At 42.3% G+C, this 20428-nt stretch overlaps 1 protein-coding gene across 1 annotated transcript; it reads left to right on the top strand.

Moving 5' to 3' along the window:
- Nucleotides 1-1350: 1350 nt before the first annotated feature.
- Nucleotides 1351-2200, top strand: LOC109690268 (ubiquitin-ribosomal protein eS31 fusion protein-like). The gene is made up of 2 exons (XM_074057392.1): nucleotides 1351-1474; nucleotides 1575-2200. The coding sequence occupies exons 1-2, from the start codon at nucleotides 1351-1353 to the stop codon at nucleotides 2141-2143; spliced, it is 693 nt and encodes a 230-aa protein (XP_073913493.1). The 3' UTR covers nucleotides 2144-2200.
- The last annotated feature ends 18228 nt before the right edge of the window (nucleotides 2201-20428 follow it).

Raw genomic sequence — 20428 nt, 5'->3', positions numbered from 1 at the left:
AGAGTGGATAGGGAAGTGCGGGGGATAAGTGGCGGGGATGGGGTAGGGTGAGCAGAGAGGGAGGGCAGATAAGGTAGCAGGAGAACCCTCCTGCCAGCTAAAGATAAGAAGCTGGCCGGTGCGCCCACAGGACTTCTCGGTGGCTCCTGGTGATAGCTTTTTTAGCCACCAGAAAATATGTCTTGGGCTATTTGACACAAAATCCAAAATGTTTACTTTTTCTGAGTTATTTTTGAGCAGCAAAATCCCCTTTTGCCCAAAGGAAGCTTTAAATGAAACCCTGACATAAAAGACAGAAAGAAAGATAAATTGCTCACTTCAAGGATGGAGATAGGGACAGGACAATGTGCCCCTCCTGCTCAGGGGAGGCTCACCTCCTTCCCTCAGGTAGCAAAGGTCTCAGCACAGACTACAAACCTTAAATTCTTTCACCTTCTGTTATAGGCAGAGGACTCTCCTGGACTTCTGTTGCTTCATACTCGTCTGAGGCCAAGTATCCCCTAGTGGGGTCAGGATTGTCCTAGGCTGAGGACCTCTTCATCCTGGGAGAAGGAATCTTAAGGGGGCCACAGCTAGCATGGTGGGAGACAGTATGCTAATTCCTAGTTCTGTGACCTTACTTCTTGCCACGGGCAGAGAGTCTAACAGCAGAGGCTGAATCTTTGCTTTGCCATTTAAAGCTGTGTGATCTTAGGCAGGTCACTTAACCTCTCTGAGCCTCTGCTTCCTCTTCCATACAATGGGCATAGTTTCTGCATCACAGGTTTGTAGAAGGAGTAAAGACATTATCACACATGAGGAGTAACAGAGGCATATGCCTGGGTAACCCAGGAGAGTGAAAAGATGAGTGCAAGTAGGCAGGCATGGACCTTAAAGTGGAAGCTAACACTCAGCTCCAGCCGATTGTTCCTGGTGGGAAGATGAGCCTAAAAGATGCCATTTCCCAGAATTTCCAAGCAAAACCAGAAAATCAATTTTTCTTATTTTGTTTTTGTTTTTGTTTTTGAGACAGGGTCTCATTGTGTAGCCCAGGCTGTCCTTGAACTCACCATCTTCCTGCCTCAGCCTCCTGAGGGCTGGGATTACAGTTGTGTGCCCCCATGCCAGACTAAAAAAATCAACATTTAATGTTAAAAACTTTCAATTTTAGACCTTGGCAATGAATTCTCGGTCTTGAAGCAGCGTGTGGGTGAAGCAGAACATACTAGGAAGCCAAGGGTGGGAGCATGGTACCCTGCGCCATCTAGGACAAGAGGCACTGGGTCTCGCTCACTGAGTTCCAGCTATCCCTCTATCTTACGTCCTGTGCATCCTGCTGCCTGCTGAGCTCCGGAGTGCCCTTCTGAGAGGATGAAGAGGTCTTCACAAGCGTCCTGGCTGAGTGTGTCACCAGGCCATGCATGGATTGGCCTCGTCTACGCGCCTTTGTTTTCTGTCCATACTTCCCAGGGATGCCCGTGGAACTCTCGTACAGGTGAGTTAAAGGCAGCTTGGTACCTGCAGAGTGAGCGTCTGTGTGGGGAGGCTCATAGAACAGTGCCTCCTTTACCTATTACTCTGAAGTTCAAAACCAGCCTCTCAAGAACAGTTTGCGGCCTTCAGCCAGGAAACCCGGGAGGCCGGCGCTGCACTCTTCCTTTCCGATCCGCCACCTGCGGTGGAACCGCCGCCAAAATGCAGATTTTCTAAAAAAACCCTTACTGGGAAGACCATCACGCTCGAGGTTGAACTCTCGGATACTATAGAAAATGTCAAGGCCAAGATCCAGGATAAGGAAGGAATTCCTCCGGATCAGCAAAGACTGATCTTTGCTGGTAAGCAACTGGAAGATGGACGTACTTTGTCAGACTACACCATTCAAAAGGAGTCCACCCTTCATCTTGTGTTGAGACTTCCTGGTGGTGCTAAGAAAAGGAAGAAGTCCTACACCGCTCCCAAGAAGAATAAGCATAAGAGAAAAAAGGTTAAGTTGGCCGTCCTGAAATATTATAAGGTTGATGAAAATGGCAAAATTAGTCGCCTTCGCCGTGAGTGTCCTTCAGATGAATGTGGTGCTGGAGTTTTTATGGCTAGCCACTTCGACAGACACTACTGTGGCAAGTGTTGTCTGACTTACTGCTTCAATAAACCAGAAGACAAGTAATTGTGAATGGATTAATAAAAGATGTGAACTAAAAACAAAAAAAAAAAAAAAAAAGAAGAGTTTGCTCTGGGCCTGAGCCATGGTGCAGTAGGATTAGCCATCCTCGGAGAGAGGGACTCAGCAGGGCACTGTTGGGTTGCTTGGACGATACACACCTGGAGCCAGTCCAGCTGCCTTTCAGGTCCCTGTGCTGTTGAGGGTGTGCGTGTGTGTCAGGAGGCAGGGTTGGGGCACCAAGGGATTGATCTTTTCTTCTTTCTCTCTCCTCCTTTCTTCCTCTCCCTTCTCCTTCTTCTGTTTCTCTCTTTTCTTTTCCTTTCTCTCTCTCTTTTTTTTAAAGTCACTAGGTGTTTGTAGAAATGATACCTGCCCATGAAAAAAATCTATATCAGAAAAGTTCAAAGAACATCTTGAAAAAAAAAAGAAAGAAGAGAAAAGAAAATCAAAAACAAATTTAAAATCTTACTTCCCAGAAAAAAAAAGAAAATCCCTGACAAGAGTATTTGTGTGCTTTTGCCTACTTAAAGATTGGAATTGTCTTTTGATTATTATCTTTTGGAAAGGGTTAGTTATTAGAGTTCTTTACGCATTTTGGATTAAAGTCCTTTGTTAGACATACGGTTTGTGACTACATTCTGATTATGGCTTGCCTTTTCATTCTTTAATGATGTCTTTTGAAGAGCAGACTTTTTCATTTTAAGAGGATTAATTTATCAATATTTGTTTCATGGTTAGTGCTTTCTGTGTCCTATCCAAGAAACTATTTCCTATTTCAGGCTTCTTATGCTTACTATTTACATAGTATGTCTTTTCACGTTCATTTACTTTTAATCGCATCGGTGCCTTTATATTTAAAAAGCATTTCTTGATGATACCATATAACTGGGTCTTGCTTTATTATCCAGTCTGAAAAATTCTACCTTGGATTTTTGGAGTGTTTAGTCTATTTAAATGTAATGGCAAGTCATGAAATTATTGATATTTTTAGCTTTGAGTCTGCCATCTTACTGTTTGCCTTATCTTTCTTGATATGCTCTTTGTTCCTTTTTTGCATCCTTTCTGCATGTCTTTGAATTATTTTTAATATTCCATTTCATCTCCTCTGGTGGCTTTCTCTATTTCTCCTTGTTTTGTATTTGGTGACTGATTTATGGAAACTATATATATATATTATTAACCCATCACAGTCCACTTGGAATTAATATTGTATCAACTCACGTAATGCAAGAAATTCATAATAGTTTATTCCTACTTAGACCTACCCATCTTTTCTTATTGTACGTTTTATTTCCATGTATGCTGAAAATTCCATATAACATTATTGCTTTTGCTTTAAAGCACCTATTATATTTTTAAAAACTTAAGGAACAATGTGGAAAGCCTTTTTTTTTCTTCTTGTTTTTTTTTAAGATGGTTTTTCACTATTTAGCCCAGGCTGGCTTTGAACTCATGATCCTCCTACTTCAGCCTCACTAGTGCACCACCGCACACACTTAGGAAAAAGCTTTTTATTACCTATATATTTAATATTTTAGTTGTCTTCATTTCTTCAGCCAGATCTGTGTTTCATCTGAAGTGCAGTTCCACTGATGACAAATCCTTTGAACTTTTGTTTTTCTGAAAATGTCTTTATTTTGCCTATATTTTTGAAGGATATTTCTCTGGATATACAATTCTAGGTTGACAGGTTTTGCCTTATGTCCCTTCTCTCAGCACTTTCAAGATGACATTACATTTTCTTCTTGCTTACATTGTGGCTAATAAAAAGCAGATGGCTTTTCAATGTTTTTCAGTTTGTAATGCATCTTTTGGCTCTGGCTGCTTTTAAGATGTTTTTTGTAATTTTGGTTTAAGCAATTTGACCATGATATACTAATATGCTCCGTTTATCCTGCTTGGGGTTTATCGAGCTATTGGAATCAGTAGACTATTTTCCATCACTTTAAAAAAAATTGAGTATTATTTCTTCAAATATTTTTTCCTTCCTGCTCAACTGTACTTCTGAAACTCTAATTACTTGATAGACTGTTTGATATTATCCCAACAGTCATTGACACTGTCTGCTTTTGGGGTTTTGTCCTTTTTTCTTTTTTTTTTTTTCAGCACTGGGGTTTGAACTCAGGGCCTCCACCTTGGGCCACTACATCAGTCCTTTTTCTGTGATGGGTATTTTTGAGATAGGGTCTTGCGAACTATCTGCCTGGGCTAGCTTTGAACCACGATTGTCCTGGTCTCTACCTTCTGAGTAGCTAGAATTACAGGTGTGAGCCACTGGTGCCTGGCTCCTTTTTCCTTTCTATTCTTTACTTTGGACTGATTCTATTGTCATAACTTCAAGGCCACTGATCTTTTCTTCTGAGTATCCAGTCTGTTGTTCAGCCTAGCCAGTGAATCTTTCATTTCAGATATTATACTTTTCAGTTCTAGAATTTCCATTATTTTAAGTTTCCACGTCTCTACTGATGTTCCTCCACAGGTTCAATCATTATATACAGCTTTTCCTTGAAATAATTAAAACATATTTATAATCACACATTTCATTGTCTCTGTATGTTTCTCTTGGTAATTTATTTTCCTTGGTTATGGCTTCTTCTTGTGGATCACATGTATAATAACTTTTGCTGGTATGACAGTTAGTGTGGATGCTATATTATTCAGAGTCTGAATTTAGTGTCTTCCCTTAAAGAGTTGTGATTTTTTGTGTCAGACAGTTAATTTACTAGTGAATCAACTTGATCTATTAAAGGCTTAGTCCTTTAAAGTTTTGTGAGGGTGTGCCTAGAGTGGTCCCTAAGCTGGAACTTGACTAGTTGTATACCCTAAGGTGTGGCTTTCCTGGGATCTCGGTCAAGTATCTAGGGTTTTTAGTAAGTCTCTCTGATCACTCTGAGTGATCAGATTTTGTGTGTGTCCCAGTATTGTGACTTCTGGAATCTGCTTTCACCTCACAGTTTCTTTTTCTTTTATTATTCATAACCTAGAAGGTAACACACACACACAGGAAATCAATGTGAGTCAATGCCCTGTATAGCTATCCTTATCTCAACCATGCGTTAAGGGCAACAAATGTTAGCTAATTTTTTAGGTGTCTTACCTATCCTCACCCCTCCCTTGTGTGCTCTCGCTTTTATCATGTGCTCAAAGTCCAATCCCATTGTTGTGTTTGCCCTTGATCGAATGTCCACATATGAGGGAGAACATACGATTTTTGGTCTTTTGGGCCAGGCTAACCTCACTCAGAATGATGTTCTCCAATTCCATCCATTTACCAGCAAATGATAACATTTCATTCTTCTTCATGGCTGCATAAAATTCCATTGTGTATAGATACCACATTTTCTTAATCCATTCGTCAGTGGTGGGGCATCTTGGCTGTTTCCATAACTTGGCTATTGTGAATAGTGCCGCAATAAACATGGGTGTGCAGGTGCCTCTGGAGTAACCTGTGTCACAGTCTTTTGGGTATATCCCCAAGAGCCTCACAGTTTCTTGAAAGCTGTTCTCTGACAGGCTTTGCAGAATGTAGTCCTACACATTTACTCTTTACATTTGGCTAAAGACTTAAGGAGACCTCTCTACAGATTTCAAAGCTCTTTCTATGCGAAAATCCCTGCAATTCCAGCTGCTCAGCAGCCTTGGACTCGAGTCTGTGATCTGTTCCCTGTCTGCACCAATGCCTCCAAGTAGTGAGCCAGACAACTTTTCCGGGGCCGCAGTCCTCTATTGCCTGCTGCACGTTTAAAACAGTTACTTTACATGTTTTTTTGTGATGGAAGAGTTGGTCCAGTCTCAGTTATCTTCCATGACCTAGAGCAGAAGTCATAATTTTTGTTTTCAGGAATTGCTTTTGGTTATTTAGTTTTGTTTTTGTATTTATATAGAATATATTCAAGTTTCCAAATCAAATCCATAAAATAAGATTTATTCATGGAAGTCTAGTTCGTATACCTGTATCTTCTACTCTATTCCCTTCATTTCCCTTTACATAGCAATTAAAAATAATAGCTACAGTTTATTTTCCATTCTTCATTTTGTCAATTAAGCAGGTATGTGTGTGTTGTATTCATGCTGTATTTAGATAAACTCTACATATTCTCCTCTAGCTCACTTTTATTCGTGTAACTATGTGTTCAGGTGATCAGTCCACACTAGCAGTAAGAGATATTGCTTCATTAGTTGCATAACCCTCAATTGTAAGAGTCACTAACTTGTTCTGGTTTGCCAGTTACAGCAGTGATATTTCCATGTGTCCTGGGCAAACCAGATAGGTTGGTCATGTTGCCATTTAATGAATGTACTATATATTGTTTATTCAACCAACCTTCCTTGGATAGACATTTAGGTTGCTTCCAATCTTTTACTACCTCAAATAGTTCTTCAATGAATGGCTTTTTATGTACATCTCTTCATATTTTAGCAGTGTATTTTTGTGTTGTGTTTTTTAAAAATAGGATGAGTGACTTAGTTGTGCCAGATGTTGTCACATTCTCCTTCATACAGATTATACAATTATGCATTTGCATTTTACCGGGAGAGTTTGGGAGACTGTTTCTTTAGATAGTCACCAACAGAGAATTTATTAAACTTTTTTTCTAATTGAATAAATGGGAAATTATAGCCCCATAGAGTTTTAATTTGCATTCTTCTTATTATGAGCCAGTCTGAATGTTCTTCAAAGGGTTAATAACTACTTGTGCTTTTTTCCTCTGTGGATTTTTGGTGCAATTCACTGCTTTCCTGTAGGCTTACTGGTCTTTTTCTTCTTTAATTTTGAAAGCTCATTTATATATTAGATATATGGACACTTTGTGATATAAGTTGTAAATATTATTCCCATTTTGTCATTTATCTTTTCCCTTTGGTTGAAACACTTTTGCTATGTAACAATGTTTAAAGAATCAATTTATCTATATATTCCTATTGTGTATGGATTTTGAATCATAGTGAGAAATGGTCTCTCTGTTCCCAGACTACAGAGGAATTCAACTATATTTGCTTCTAATGCTTGCCTGGTTTTATTTTTACATTTACATTTCTTATCCATTTGGGATTTATTCTGGTGAATGACATGAGGAGTGGGTCCGATTTTATCTTTTTTAGATGACTCTAATTTTCTGAATATCATTATTTAAAAGTCCATTATTTTCCCACTGATTTCAGCTGATGCCTTTATAATATATTAAATTTGCATATGCAATTAAGTTTTTTTCTGAGTTTCCTATTTGGATTCATTTCAATTATAGTGGCCTTAAGGTGGTTTAGCATCTATTAGGGCTTAGCCCTCCTCTTTGTTCTTCTTTGTTTGCCATGATTTTCCTCACTCTTCTGGTTTGTTGTTCTTCCCAAAGAACTTTATAGTCAATTCGTTCAGCTGCAGAAAAATTTGCTGGTTATTTTTATTAGGATTGCTCAGAGCTTATATATTAACGTAGTGATAAGTATCATTTTGTGATGATTCTTCCTATCCAAGAACACAGTGTTGGAGGACATTTTTTGATGACTTCATCAGAGTAGAGAGTTGGTGAATTGCTCTGTGTGATTATGTGGCTGATAGTCACTGGATCTTAAAGCCTTCTGAACTCATCCCTGTGCCACCTCTTCCAGGGAGCCTACCTTATTTTTGGGGGGTTATTATCTCTATAGTCTGTATACATATCTTGTGGTTCACATTGGCCCTTGCACCATAGGTTTTATCTGGATATATATGTACCATATTTCCCTTCTGGGCTAATAGTTCTCCAGAAAATGGGTATGTGTTATAAATCACCACACTGATAAACCTCAGCTTAGATAGAGGCTCTGAGCCTGGCCCTTCATATAGGTTATCTCACAGTCTGTCCCAGTGGTCACCAATGAGCTAGTGGCAAGCCAAATGTATTGCACATGGGTGCTCAGCAGGGAAATTAAAAAATTTTTTGAATTAGTTGCCAGCACTTAAAAATTAAGAGATTTCACCTAACAGTAAAGAGTTTCAGAGTACTTAAAGGTAATACGAGCTTTCCCATATGATAACAACCAATAGGAGCTGAGCATGTGCCACCTTCTTTACCCCAGGCAAGCACTCCCCAGTTTTCCCCGCACTTCTTTATTTCTGTCACCTGCCTGGCCCTTGACAGGATTTGAGTCTACACTTCCTTTCCTCAAAACCACTGGAAAACAAAGAAATAAAATTCCTGGCCCTGGCATGTGAGGATTCTCAGCAGATATCTGTGGGATGAATGTTATTCCCACTTTGTAATCAGGTTCTGGGAGTTGGGCTGACTTAGTGAAGTCATGTGACCAGTGGGCGGCAGAGAAAAGGATCTAAGATGTTTTGCTTGGCTGCACAGCCCAGGCCAGGCATTTGGTAGCCGGCCAAGTGCTTGCCCACGTGGTCTTTCTCACCTATTGGCTGGCTAATGGCTGTAGACTTGGTCTCAAGCCCTTAACTATCTCAGCTGTTCTCAGTTGGAACATTAGTAGCTGCCCCATTAACACAGACCCTCAGGAAGGATGCGTCAGGCCTCAGGGGAGAAATGGTTCCTGCAAAACTTTGTAGCTTTAGAGTCAGGTTTGAGTCTCCTTTCCTTTTTATTTCTCATTCCACGTAGCTCCCCTAGGCCTTGTCAAATCTGCTGACAGTTGGCAGCAGGGGATGGTGGGAAGGCAGAATGAGAGTTGCCCTAAGTGAGGTGGGGATTTGTGCCCATGGCTCAGGGGCTTCTTTACCTGTTTGGAGGGAAGAGCAGAGCACTCCAGGGTCTTCCAGGACTCATGCCTCCCATTCCTCCAGGATTTGGGAGCTTTATCTGATAATTGCCTTGAAAAAGAGCAGCTAAATGTTTTTTTTTGTTCTTTTTTTTTGCGGGGGGGGGTTGTTTTGCTTTTTTATTCAACAAACAAGTATTGAATACTTCCTCTGTATCAGCCACTGTGCTATTGGCCAAGGCCAGAGAAGTCTATAGACATGTTCCTGCATTCTAGTGGGGGAAGCAGACAAGTGAGCCTGAAAGAGCAGGGCTCTGTAACAGTAGGACAGGCGCAGTGGGGGTGCCTGACTAATGCAAATGGTCAGCAAGGGCTTCCAGCTGAGCCCAAATGATGATGATGATGATGATGATGATGATGATGATGCAGCAGAGCATTCCCCAGGGGGAGGGAATGGACTGTGAGAAGACCCAGGGGCAGATGTGAAGGGCTGGAAGCGGCTGGAGTGCAGAGGGAAAGGAACAAAGGAGAAGGCAGGAAGGCAATGCAGAAGGCAGGCCAAGCAGCTAGTAAGTAAATTGCAGTGAGCACTTACTACCATATAACAGGATGCTGGGGAAACTCATCCTTTACCCTGGAACAGGGCCTATGATACACACAGAGGTTTTCTCCCTCTTTGAAAGCCAGCAACAAAATCCAGATTCACTCCCTAGGGCAAATGGGAAGGGCAGCAAAGTGAGTCCTGCCACCATTTTCAACCCCAAATTCCCCTTTCAGATCATCATAATTTGAAAGCTGAGGACAGAGGCAGAGTTGGGGACTTCTAGAGGAGCAGCATTCCTGGGGAGAGCTCTCTTCATTTCCCCTTTCACCCACCACCACCCCAAAGAATGTGTGTGTGAGGGGGACTAGAAAAGCTCCAAGGGAATACCTCCTGCAGTTTTGGGGGATTATTGAAGATGGGGAGACTGGTGAGACACTTTCAGTTGAACATATGCTGGACAGTGAAGCCTCCAGGTGAAGCATGGGCTGCTATGGGAACTGAATGTGGTAAGCTAGCTGGGCCAGTAGGTCCACTGCTTGGTATAAGTCCCTGAGTTTAGGGTTGGATATGAACATGGAGACTAGTGATCAGGAGAATAGTTGCCTGTGCCAGATGGATAAGTGCAGAAATAGCGTATGTGCCTGAAGACCCAGAGGACCGAGTGGTCTGAGTTCTCTGCAGCTGCCCATGAAAGGAGTCTGGAAGCTTCCAAAGGAGATTTGGCTGGCCAAAGGAGGCTCAGACCACCCTGAGAGCACTGTCATGGACTCCTGGCAGGCACATGCCTCTTGAAGGAGGCATAGGCTATACCTCTCTGGGGTGAGGGTTGGGGGCGGGGAGGTGGAGGGGGGCTCAGAGCTGCCATTAAAGCTAAGCTAAATGTCATTCCCAGGAGAAATAGACATACCACCAATGCACACCAACACCACCACATTGGCCAAGACCACCAGGAGAGGCTAGGGACACCTCCTCACCTCTACCATGCAGTCAGATGAGTAGCATGTCAACTGCCTGCCTTAGACTCTGTATGCTAGAGAAGAAAAGAGAGTCCTGGAGCAGAGGGAGATGATAATGTCATTCTAAGGTGCTCAGGAAGTAAATCAATAGGCCAAGTCTGCCACTTTCTTTCCCTTCCTCCCTCTTTCTCTTTCTTTCTTGTTCTAGGGATGGAATCCAGGGCCTCATGCATGTTAGGCAAATGCTCTACCATTGAGCTACATCCCCAGTCCTCTGATCCTGTTTCTTGAGCTGCGGGTCCAACCCATACTAGGAGGTAGGAAGAAATGAGACTTAAATCAAGCAGGAATTTTAAATTAGACTGGACTTTTCTGACCGGAATATTTTGTTATCTGCTGAAGTTATCATTATCAAATAGGTAGGGTAGTGGATTAGACTGGGTACAACTGGAGACATAAGATAGGAGGGAATGAAAGGTCATTTCCATGGTTCAATACATCTTTCACTCATCCATTATATCACTGAAGCCTCAAACCAATCCTAGAAGGCAGGTACAATTAGTATCTCAGTTTTAGAGATGAGGGAACCAAGAATCCAGGAGAATAAGGAACTTAATCAAAACCTCACAGTTAATGAGTAGCTGAGCCAGGATTTGAACACCCACTGTTGGGCTTTAAAACTAAATCACTGAATAGCTTGAGTTTTCCAGAGAGGAGCATAGGCCACCACTCTGCTCAGGGCAAGCATCTCCTATCTCAGCGACTGTCTGAATGCAGTGATGGGCCACTTACTTCCTGCCCAGATTTCTTATTCCATTTTCAGATGGCTGTTGAAATAATAATCTGTTACATTTTAAAAGGCTTTGTGATTAACACACACAATGCTCATTCAGTGAGTATTTATGGGGTACTTCCCCTGTGCTGAGGGCCCTGCAAGGGACCAGACTTCCCACCTACTCTGAGAAGAGGGCTCAGCAGAAGACGCTCATCTGTTTTCTGCAGATGAGGATGAGGTAAAAAAAAGACTGGTGATTTGCCTAAGACCACAGAACCAGGGCCACCACTGCCATCTCCAACATCAAATATTTCTAGTGTGTGCCAGGCACCATGGTAAGTGCTCTTCACAATCCCCTGGGCCTGAGTGTCCCTGTCCAGCACCTCTCCACTGCCCAGGGCTGTCCCAAACTCTCATGCCTGGCCCCTGATTTCCTGCATGGAGCCTCTGGCCAGAGATTGATTCTCTGCTCCCAGCAGGTCCTGCAGTGGGGAGCCTAGTAGTGGCATGAGTCTTAGAGAAAGCAAAGAATTTGACTTCATTCCCTGGCCCCAGCTCATCACACCTGCTGCTATAGGAGCGGCACTGACAGTTGAAAGAATGGACCCTTGATTAATATCTCATCTTTATAAATAAGTGAGCAAAGGCACACTCTGCGTGTGTGTGCACAGCTTCCTTTGTGGCCTTTATTGCATGGCACTGGCCTCAGGATTTACAACTTTAGACAAACTCTATCAAACTCCTAAGCTTGGTGGTGGTGGAGGGAGTGGTTCTCACAGCTCTAGGCTCTGGAGCTGTCTTCTCTCTGGATTTAGCAGTTTGCCTACACAACCTGTAAACAGTCTGACATGACAAGGGGATTGAAAACTTGGTCTTCAGCTCAAAAGCCAAATATTGTATGCTTTTGCTCCTATGAGGAATCTAGACCTAAAATGATTATGATGATAATGATAATTATGATGATGAAGATGGTGATAATGGGATTTAATTGTAAAAGGGGTATTGTCTGGAGGAATTAAGAGGGAGAAGGGGGAAAGGAGAGAGTACTGGGGGATGAAGAGGCTCAAAATAGGTATACATAGGTGTATGTATGTGAATATATGCATATATATATATGAAAACCACCAAACATTGTTTGAAATGGGGGGGGCGTGAGAAAAGGGGGGGAAGTTAAGGGAAGACAATAGAGGGTATGAACTTGTTCAAAGTACACTGTATACATCTATGGAATTATTACAATGAAACCCCCTTGTACTATTAATGTATGCTAATAAAAATAAATGGGGAAAAAAAAAAGCTTGGACTTATATAGGTTCAAATCTCAGCTCTGCACTTCTGGCTTTGTGACCATAGGTGAGTTACTCAACTTCCCTGACATTCAGAATAGGAATAATGAAAACAGTGTGTATCCTGAAATTTACATTCTGATACACTAAATAAGTAAGCAGTCATATACATAAGAATTTCAGTCAGTGGCAAGTAATATGGCAAAGGATTGAGGGTGGCCAAAAAGGACTTTTCTAGGGAAATACTATATTTAAGTGAAGACATTAATGATGAGAAAGAGCTGGTCCTAAGAGCAGCTGGTTACAGACAGGGAAAGGAAAGGAAGTGGGCTCAGGGAGTGGGGGAGGGATGAGAAAGTGGGTCAGGATTCTCACAAGTGGTATATTGGGAGCTAGAAGGTCTGGAAGGCCAGACTGGCATTACTAGGTAGTTAAAGCCTGTGGAGGAGAGAGCAGAGCTGGGCCTTAGTGGGAGACAATGATGCTGGATGAGGCCCATCAGCAAGTCTCTAGGGGCTGGCTGCCCTTGCAGCACCTTTCAGCCTCCAGCCTCCAGCCTCCAGGGACCACTGAGGAGTGGAGGGACAGTGACAGGCCCTGCTTTTTTCACCCCAGATACCTCACTTTGAAAACCCTTTCCTAAAGTAAAACATTCTCCAGAGAAAGTCTGACTTTGTCATTTAGTCAGTGAGGAGCTGCTAAGCAGCTTTTTTTTTTTTTTGCCATGCTGAGGATCAAACCCAGGATCTTGTAAATACTAGGCAAGTACTCTATCACTGAGCTACATGTCTAGCTGATAAGCAGCTTTTGAAACAACAAGGCACTGATTGATACGATTTTGGGGAGGGAGGTTGGTTGTTTGGTGGTATTAGGTTTGAACTTAGCTGAGCTTGCTAAGTGGGGCTCTACCACTTGAGCCATGCCTCCAACCCTGATTTACAGTTTGTACCAATTGTCATAGAATAAATACTCCTGCCATGGCTGCTTTTAAGCTGTCCACATGAAGTCTCTGATGGTGAATGAATGTTTCAGCAGGCAGGAGCTAGGGCACAGCACTGCATCTACACCCAGCCTTCATGCAGCACCTACAATTATCAGGTACAGTTGTAAGCACTGTGCATGCATGTATGTACTAACTCACAACTGTGTGAGGTAAGAGCTATTAACAGCCCCATCACACAGATGAGAAATGCAGTCTCAGATGGGTTTGGCAACCTGCCAAGATCATGCCATTAGGAACTGATGGAGCTGGGATTGAACTCAGGAGAGTCTGGCTCCAGAGTCTGTGATCTTTTTATTTTTTTTACTTTCAAAAATGTTGTTGCCGTATAATGTATGAAAAATGAACAAATCCTAAGTTCTCAGCTCAGTGAATTTTTACATATAGATACACACCTGTAACCAAATCAAGTTGCAGTGCATTTCAAACCCCCAGCTGGCTCTTTAACCACCCCTCCCTCTGAGCCTCTCTGTCCAAAGGTCACCACCATTGGAATTTCATCGTCATAGACATGTTTTGTCTGTGCTTGAGACAGAACAGATGGAATCATTCTGTGCCTCCTCTTTTGCATCTGGGTTCTTTGCCTCTAACCATGTAACTGAGATTCACCCATGTCATGAGCGTTATCACAAGTTGTGCTTTTGCATTGTCATATGGTATTCCATAGTGTGTGGACATGCCACAGTAAGTTATCTATTCTCCTGCAGGTGGTCATTGGGTTGTTTACACAGAGTGTGCTTACCAGCATTTTGACATGCAGTAGCTCAAGTATAGGAGAGATCCCTAGGTCTCCCTGTCCTGGGGCTTTGCATGTAGGGTAAGTGGTATTGTAACCAGAGTTCTAGGCCAGAGGCCCAAACTCAAGGATTCAAACATGTCAGGTCCAGCCACTCACCCCAATACACCAAATAAAGAGATGAGTAGTGGTAAAGGGCAGAGAAAGGAGACTGATAATGCAGCATGGGCACACCTCTGGAACAGGTAAAATAAACACTTCAGCCCATCTTCTGGGGACAGACATGAGCTTTAGGTTTAATAGAGGAAGAATTGTGGCAGAGGGAGAGAGGTGTGCATAATCAAACAGTCCTAGGCAAAATGTGGCCTGGTTGATCATTTTCTCAGTTCTAGTTCTGTAAGGGATTCTGGAGAAGTTATCACTTCTTTTTTTTTTTTAATTTTTATTTTATTCATATGTGCATACAATGTTTGGGTCATGTCTCCCCCCTTCCCCCCAACCATCCTCTCCCTCCCCCAAGCCCCGCTCCCTCCCTTACCCCCTCTTGCCCCTCGCTACCTGGCAGAAACTATTTTGCCCTTATCTCTAATTTTGTTGAAGAGAGAGTATAAGCAATAATAGGAAGGAACAAGGGTTTTTACTAGTTGAGACAAGGATAGCTATACAGGGAGTTGACTCGCATTGATTTCCTGTGCATGTGTGTTACCTTCTAGGTTAATTCTTTTTGACCTCACCTTTTCTCTAGTTCCTGGTCCCCTTCTCCTATTGGCCTCAGTTGCTTTAAAGTATCTGCTTTAGTTTCTCTGTATTGAGGGCAACAAATGCTGTCTAGTTTTTGAGATGTCTTATCTATCCTCATACCTCCCTTGTGTGCTCTCGCTTTTATCATGTGCTCATAGTCCAATCCCCTTGTTGTGTTTGCCCTTGATCTAATGTCCACATATGAGGGAGAACATACGATTTTTGGTCTTTTGGGCCAGGCTAACCTCACTCAGAATGATGTTCTCCAATTCCATCCATTTACCAGTGAATGATAACATTTCGTTCTTCTTCATGGCTGCATAAAATTCCATTGTGTATAGATACCACATTTTCTTAATCCATTCGTCAGTGGTGGGGCATCTTGGCTGTTTTCATAACTTGGCTATTGTGAATAGTGCTGCAATAAACATGGGTGTGCAGGTGCCTCTGGAGTAACCTGTGTCACAGTCTTCTGATTATATCCCCAAGAGTGGTATTGCTGGATCATATGGTAGATCAATGTTTAGCTTTTTAAGTAGCCTCCAAATTTTTTTCCAGAGTGGTTGTACTAGTTTGCATTCCCACCAGCAGTGTAAGAGGTTCCTTTTTCCCCCCCCCGCATCCTCTTCAACACCTGTTGTTGGTGGTGTTGCTGATGATGGCTATTCTAACAGGGTGAGGTGGAATTGTTATCACTTCTTATCAGTTATTGAGGGGAGCGATCTGGTCCCCATGAGATGACTACTGCTGCTCCAGGGTACACCCTCATCATTATAGGTAATTGTCCTCCTTTGGAGAATGGTTTGTCCTTCGAGGCTCTGCTGTTCCTTAGGGGTAGTTTCAGTCCCTTGTATGTTATCAATCAATCATGTCCTTCCTGGAACCCAAGGTGATTGCAGGAGGAAGAGACAGTAAAGGAGGCAGATGTAAAATGGGGGCAGGGAAGCCAAACTTTTCTCTTGCTTTTAGTTAATTTTTGAGCTCAAAGAAGGAGTCAGTGCTTTTTAGCAAAAGCAGTTTCTAAGTATCTGTTGTAGTATCACTGGATGTATTGGTTGCTGATTGCAGCTGAAGCAAATTACTGCCAATTCATGAGCTTAAAACAACACAAATGTGTCTTCCCACAGCTCTGGCGGTTAGAAGGTTAAAATAGGTCAGCAGGGCAGTAGTGTTTCTTGAGTGTATAGGGGGAAATAACATTCCTTGTCTTTTCTACTTTTTAAGAGGTTACCTGTGTCACTTGGACCTTACCTTCTGTCATCACATCTCCTCTCTGACCCTCCTGCTTTCCTCTTACTAGGATCCTGTGATTATATTGGGCCTTTTCAGATAATCCAAAACAATCTTCCTAATCTCAAGAACCCTAATTTAAATCACACCCAGAGTCCTTTTTGCCACATCAGGTAACATAGTCACAGGGCCTAAGGATTAGGACACAAATATCTTAGGCAGGCCTTTATTTTGCACAGGACTATCTACTGAGTAAGGAGTCTTATGCAATAAACAAGAGCTCAGGGTTTCAGTCTGGACCCTGTACTGACTCATGGTGGGACCTTGGGCAATCCTTGCCTCTCAGGGCTTTAGGTGGATATAAAATGGAGGCTAGACATACAAGAGAGGGAGGGTAAAAGGAGGACGTTAAGAAAGTAAATATGGTTGATGTACTGCCTATACAAGAATGAATATAGAATTTTAAAACCTGTTAAAATCGCCATAAGAAGGGGACTAAGGTAGAAAGGAGAAAAATGGGGGTGGGAGGAGGAATGAACCAATTTGGATTATTATATATATATTTAATATTATATATATATTCTCTCTCTCTATAGAAATGTTACAATGTAATACCCTATATCTTAAATGAACAAAATGGCATTTTTTTCTTTTACAAAAATAGAGAGTAGAAAGGCAAAACAGATCCTGTCTGGGGGGATTGGTACCAGTGGGAGTGGGGAGGATACAAGGAGAGGGCGTAGGAGGGTGAGTATGGTGGGAATATTGTGTACATGTGTATGTAAATGAAAAAAATGAGACCTGTTGAAAATATTCCAGGAATGGGTGGGAGAGGGGATAAAGGATAGACAAGCTTTAAGCTTGGGTTCTATCCAGCCACACTTTTTATCTCCATGTTCCCTTCTTTATCCACCCATAGAGAAAAAGGAGCATGCCCATGAGAAGATCCTCCACTGCTCCCTTCTTCCTCTTTCTTCCCATCCTGTGGCCTCTGGGCCTTTCATCCACAATAACTTTTAAGCCCTGCTGTTGATTTTCAGTTTCCTCGGTCGTACTTCCCCACTCTCGATTTCCTTTTAAGTGAAAGTTTGAAAACCCAATTTGAAGAGAGCGAGAGAGACAGAGAGAGACAGAGAAACAGAGAGAGACAGAGCCCATATGATTTCAGGACTGGGTAAAGAGAGCAGCTATTCTGGAGACTGAGTGCTACTAAAAGCTGGGGAGGAGCTAATGGAGATGTCCTAATTATTCATTTCTGGTATGAACAGACCTGTTCTTTCGTTTGTGCTCAATGACTATTCAAGCCATGGACTCCCAATAGCTACTAAAAAGAAAAAGTGATAAACAAAATCATTTTCTTTTTTGCCAGTCAGGAAGTCTGCTTTGTTGGAAGGAGGCCCAGCACCTGTTGGGCTTCCATATTTTCTAGTAACCACACAGTTGAGCTTTCCCAGCTGGCACCATCCATTCTTTCATTGATATAGCCATTTATTAGTATAGCATCTATGTTTCCAAATTGCATGGTAGTTGGGCATGTGCTTTGAGGTCAGATGTTCATTCCTTCCTTAAATGCTTATTAGGCATCTACTTTATGTTGGGTGCTGGGTCAGACACTGGGGACAAAAAAGTTATGCAAAAACAAAAACAAAAACAAAACAAAAAACCCAAGGGATCTGTCCTTGTGGAGCTTGTACTGACAGAGGGTACAGATGGTAACCTCATAAGCCCAAAAAACATGGGATAATGGACTGTGGTAAATGCTGTGACAGAAAAGTTGGGGAAGCTATGAGAGCTTTTAAAAGGGGGCATGACTTTGCTTACGGGTTAGGAGTGTCTGCCCTGAGGAAAACCTTTGAGTCAAGATCTGAAGATGTGAAGGCACAGTTAACTGGGTGAAGGAAGGCATGTGATGTAGGCAGAGGGAACTGCTCAGGCAAAGGTCCTGAGGCAGGAAGAAGCTGAGGAAGTATGAGAGCCTTGGAGAAATGCGAAGAGTGAAGAAGGAGGGAGAGAGGGAGAAGTAACAAGTAGTGGAAGTGTTGAATTTCTTAATTCTGCAGTAAAGTCTGTGAACAAGTAAACCTTGTGTCCTCATCCATAAAATGAATACAACAATACCTTCCTTGCAGGGTGTCTGTGAGGATTCACTGACACCAAGTTTGGAAAGCCCAGACCTGGGCTGTGACAGTCCTTGAATGAATGGTAGCAACTAAACTGTTTTATGACTGTATGAGGTACACTGTTTTGGGGGAGCTTGTGGCTGGGGGAGAAGAATCCAATTTGGTCTGTGTCTTTGAGCAGCTTCTAACCCATTGGGGAAGTCAGCAACAACGAGTCCATCAGTGTGCTTATGGAGGCTCTCTGGTGAGAGTTCTTGAGGAAGAAGCTGGGAGGAGGGAGCTTGCTGCTTCCTGCAAGGAAGCCTGTTTGGAGAAGGAAGCATCACAGGCAAAATCAACCTGAAGCATGTGTAATTCTAGGCAGGCAGGAAAGCAAGGACTGTCTTTTTCTCCCTAGGAGCATCTGTGAAGCAGAAACAGCTGCACTCCCCGCCCTCCAGCCGGAAGTGAAGGAACTTGGAGGTGTTGTTTCTCTTATTAATCCAGCTGTGAGCATTTTTTAGACCAGCTGTCCTCCCATCCCTGGGTCCCTGAGGAATGAAGTACAGAGCCTCAGAACAACATCATTAAAATGCTTCCCAGAAAGAGACTGAAGCTGAAGCCTGGTGCATGAGATGCTAGCAACAGCACAGGGAAGAGATGAGGTTGAGGCTGAGGCAGGAAATGATTCCCTTCCAGGATAGCTCTGCTGAGCAATCTGGGACAAGTTCCCTTGCCTCTGGGCCTTGATTTTTACACCTGTAAAGTGAAAGGATTGGCCTTGATGCCCTCTGATGGTATTTTCTCCTGACATTCTGTTTCTAAAAGGAAACATGAAATGGATACGTTACTCCCTTGCTAAAAGTTAGGGGACAATTTCACTGACAGAACTCAGGAGAAAATGGAAGCAATTCTTCAGGTAATTCTGATCACATTCCTTTCAAAAGAAACCTATTTTACATGTAAAATCCATAGAATTGCAATCTCAGTTCACTTAGGGTCTTATAAATATTTGGCTAGCTAATAAACTTCTTTTCCCTTTTCAACTGCTTGACTTAAATGAGCTAATTAATTTCTTTATGTTCCCAAAACTAGTCCTAGCTTTGATAGGAAGAAGTATTCCTAAGAAGTATGTGATCACAGGCAAGTCATTTAATCTTTTCAAGTCTCTTTCTCCTAGAAAGTGAAGACATTCCACTAAGTCACCTTTTTTGTGGTTCCTCGGGCTTGCCAATACTCTGTTCCTGTTTATTCATAGCTTTGCTCCCTGTGGAGGTGGCTTAACTTCAGAAGCAAGTGAAAGGTAAAAACAACCCAGGTGGGCTACTATTTCCCTAAACCTCCTGTGGTGACCTGAATAAAATCACCTACTTAATGGTGCCTTTCCTAGACCAGCACTATAGCAAAGTAGTTATAAGCAAGTTCACAGCCTATGATCAGATCCTGTCTCGGCCACTTGCTGCTAGCTGTCTGACCTTGAGCAAGTGCCAATCAATGTGAAGTATGTCCTTCCATTGAAGCAGAAAAACAAGACTCTGTTTTCTTTTCTGCAAAATGGAAGTTAGGACTGCTGATCACTGTTATAATGGCATTAACTGCTTATTGCTTAAAGGTGTTAAGAGGATTAAATAGTGTTTTCCAGGAATTTCTATCAAACAGTTTCTATAATAAGTGTGCAATCTGCCCTCAGCCTTAGAGTTAGGGAAATGGGGAGAGATGGTAATTGTGGCCAAGGAGAGTGTATTTTGCCTCCAAATGAAGCAGCTGACTCCAGCGATTGTAGCATTGTAGCTCCCAGTACTGCTACATCTGAATTTTTTTTTCAAAATACACCAGAAACATAGATTTTTGTGTGAAAGTGCTTGTTTTTTTATACATTAGCTTGCAATTTAAAAAAATACAATAGTGTGCAGCCAAAATTAAGACATGGCTACAGGCAGGGTGTGGCCCACAGTTTGACACTTTGTAGCCTCTGTTAAGAGCTCAATGAATGATGGGAAATACTCTCATTATCTAATTTAGCTCTGTCAACAACCTCATTTTGTCAACAGAATCTAAGGTTCATACTGCTACCTAATCTGATGCTCTTTCTACCAAGCCCCAGGAATCCTTCTGAAAGCTCACAGCCTCAACGCTAACTGGCTTGGGGCTGACTGGAAGACCCCAAGGAGTTCAAGGACTGGTGAGATACTGCTCATTTCTCCCACATCCTTTTCTGTATGCTTACAGAT

Source organism: Castor canadensis, chromosome 16 (genome assembly GCF_047511655.1).
Source record: "Castor canadensis chromosome 16, mCasCan1.hap1v2, whole genome shotgun sequence".
Lineage (NCBI taxonomy): Eukaryota > Metazoa > Chordata > Mammalia > Rodentia > Castoridae > Castor > Castor canadensis.
The sequence above is the reverse complement of the archived record's forward strand: the minus strand, read 5'-3'. Positions and strand labels throughout refer to the sequence as shown.

Excerpts from the sequence above, each read along its gene's own strand:
- LOC109690268 (XM_074057392.1), top strand. The coding sequence starts at position 1,351 with ATGAAGAGGTCTTCACAAGCGTCCTGGCTGAGTGTGTCACCAGGCCAT. Across the intron at positions 1,475-1,574 it reads CCCGTGGAACTCTCGTACAG|CCTCTCAAGAACAGTTTGCG; the intron begins GTGAGTTAAAGG and ends GTTCAAAACCAG.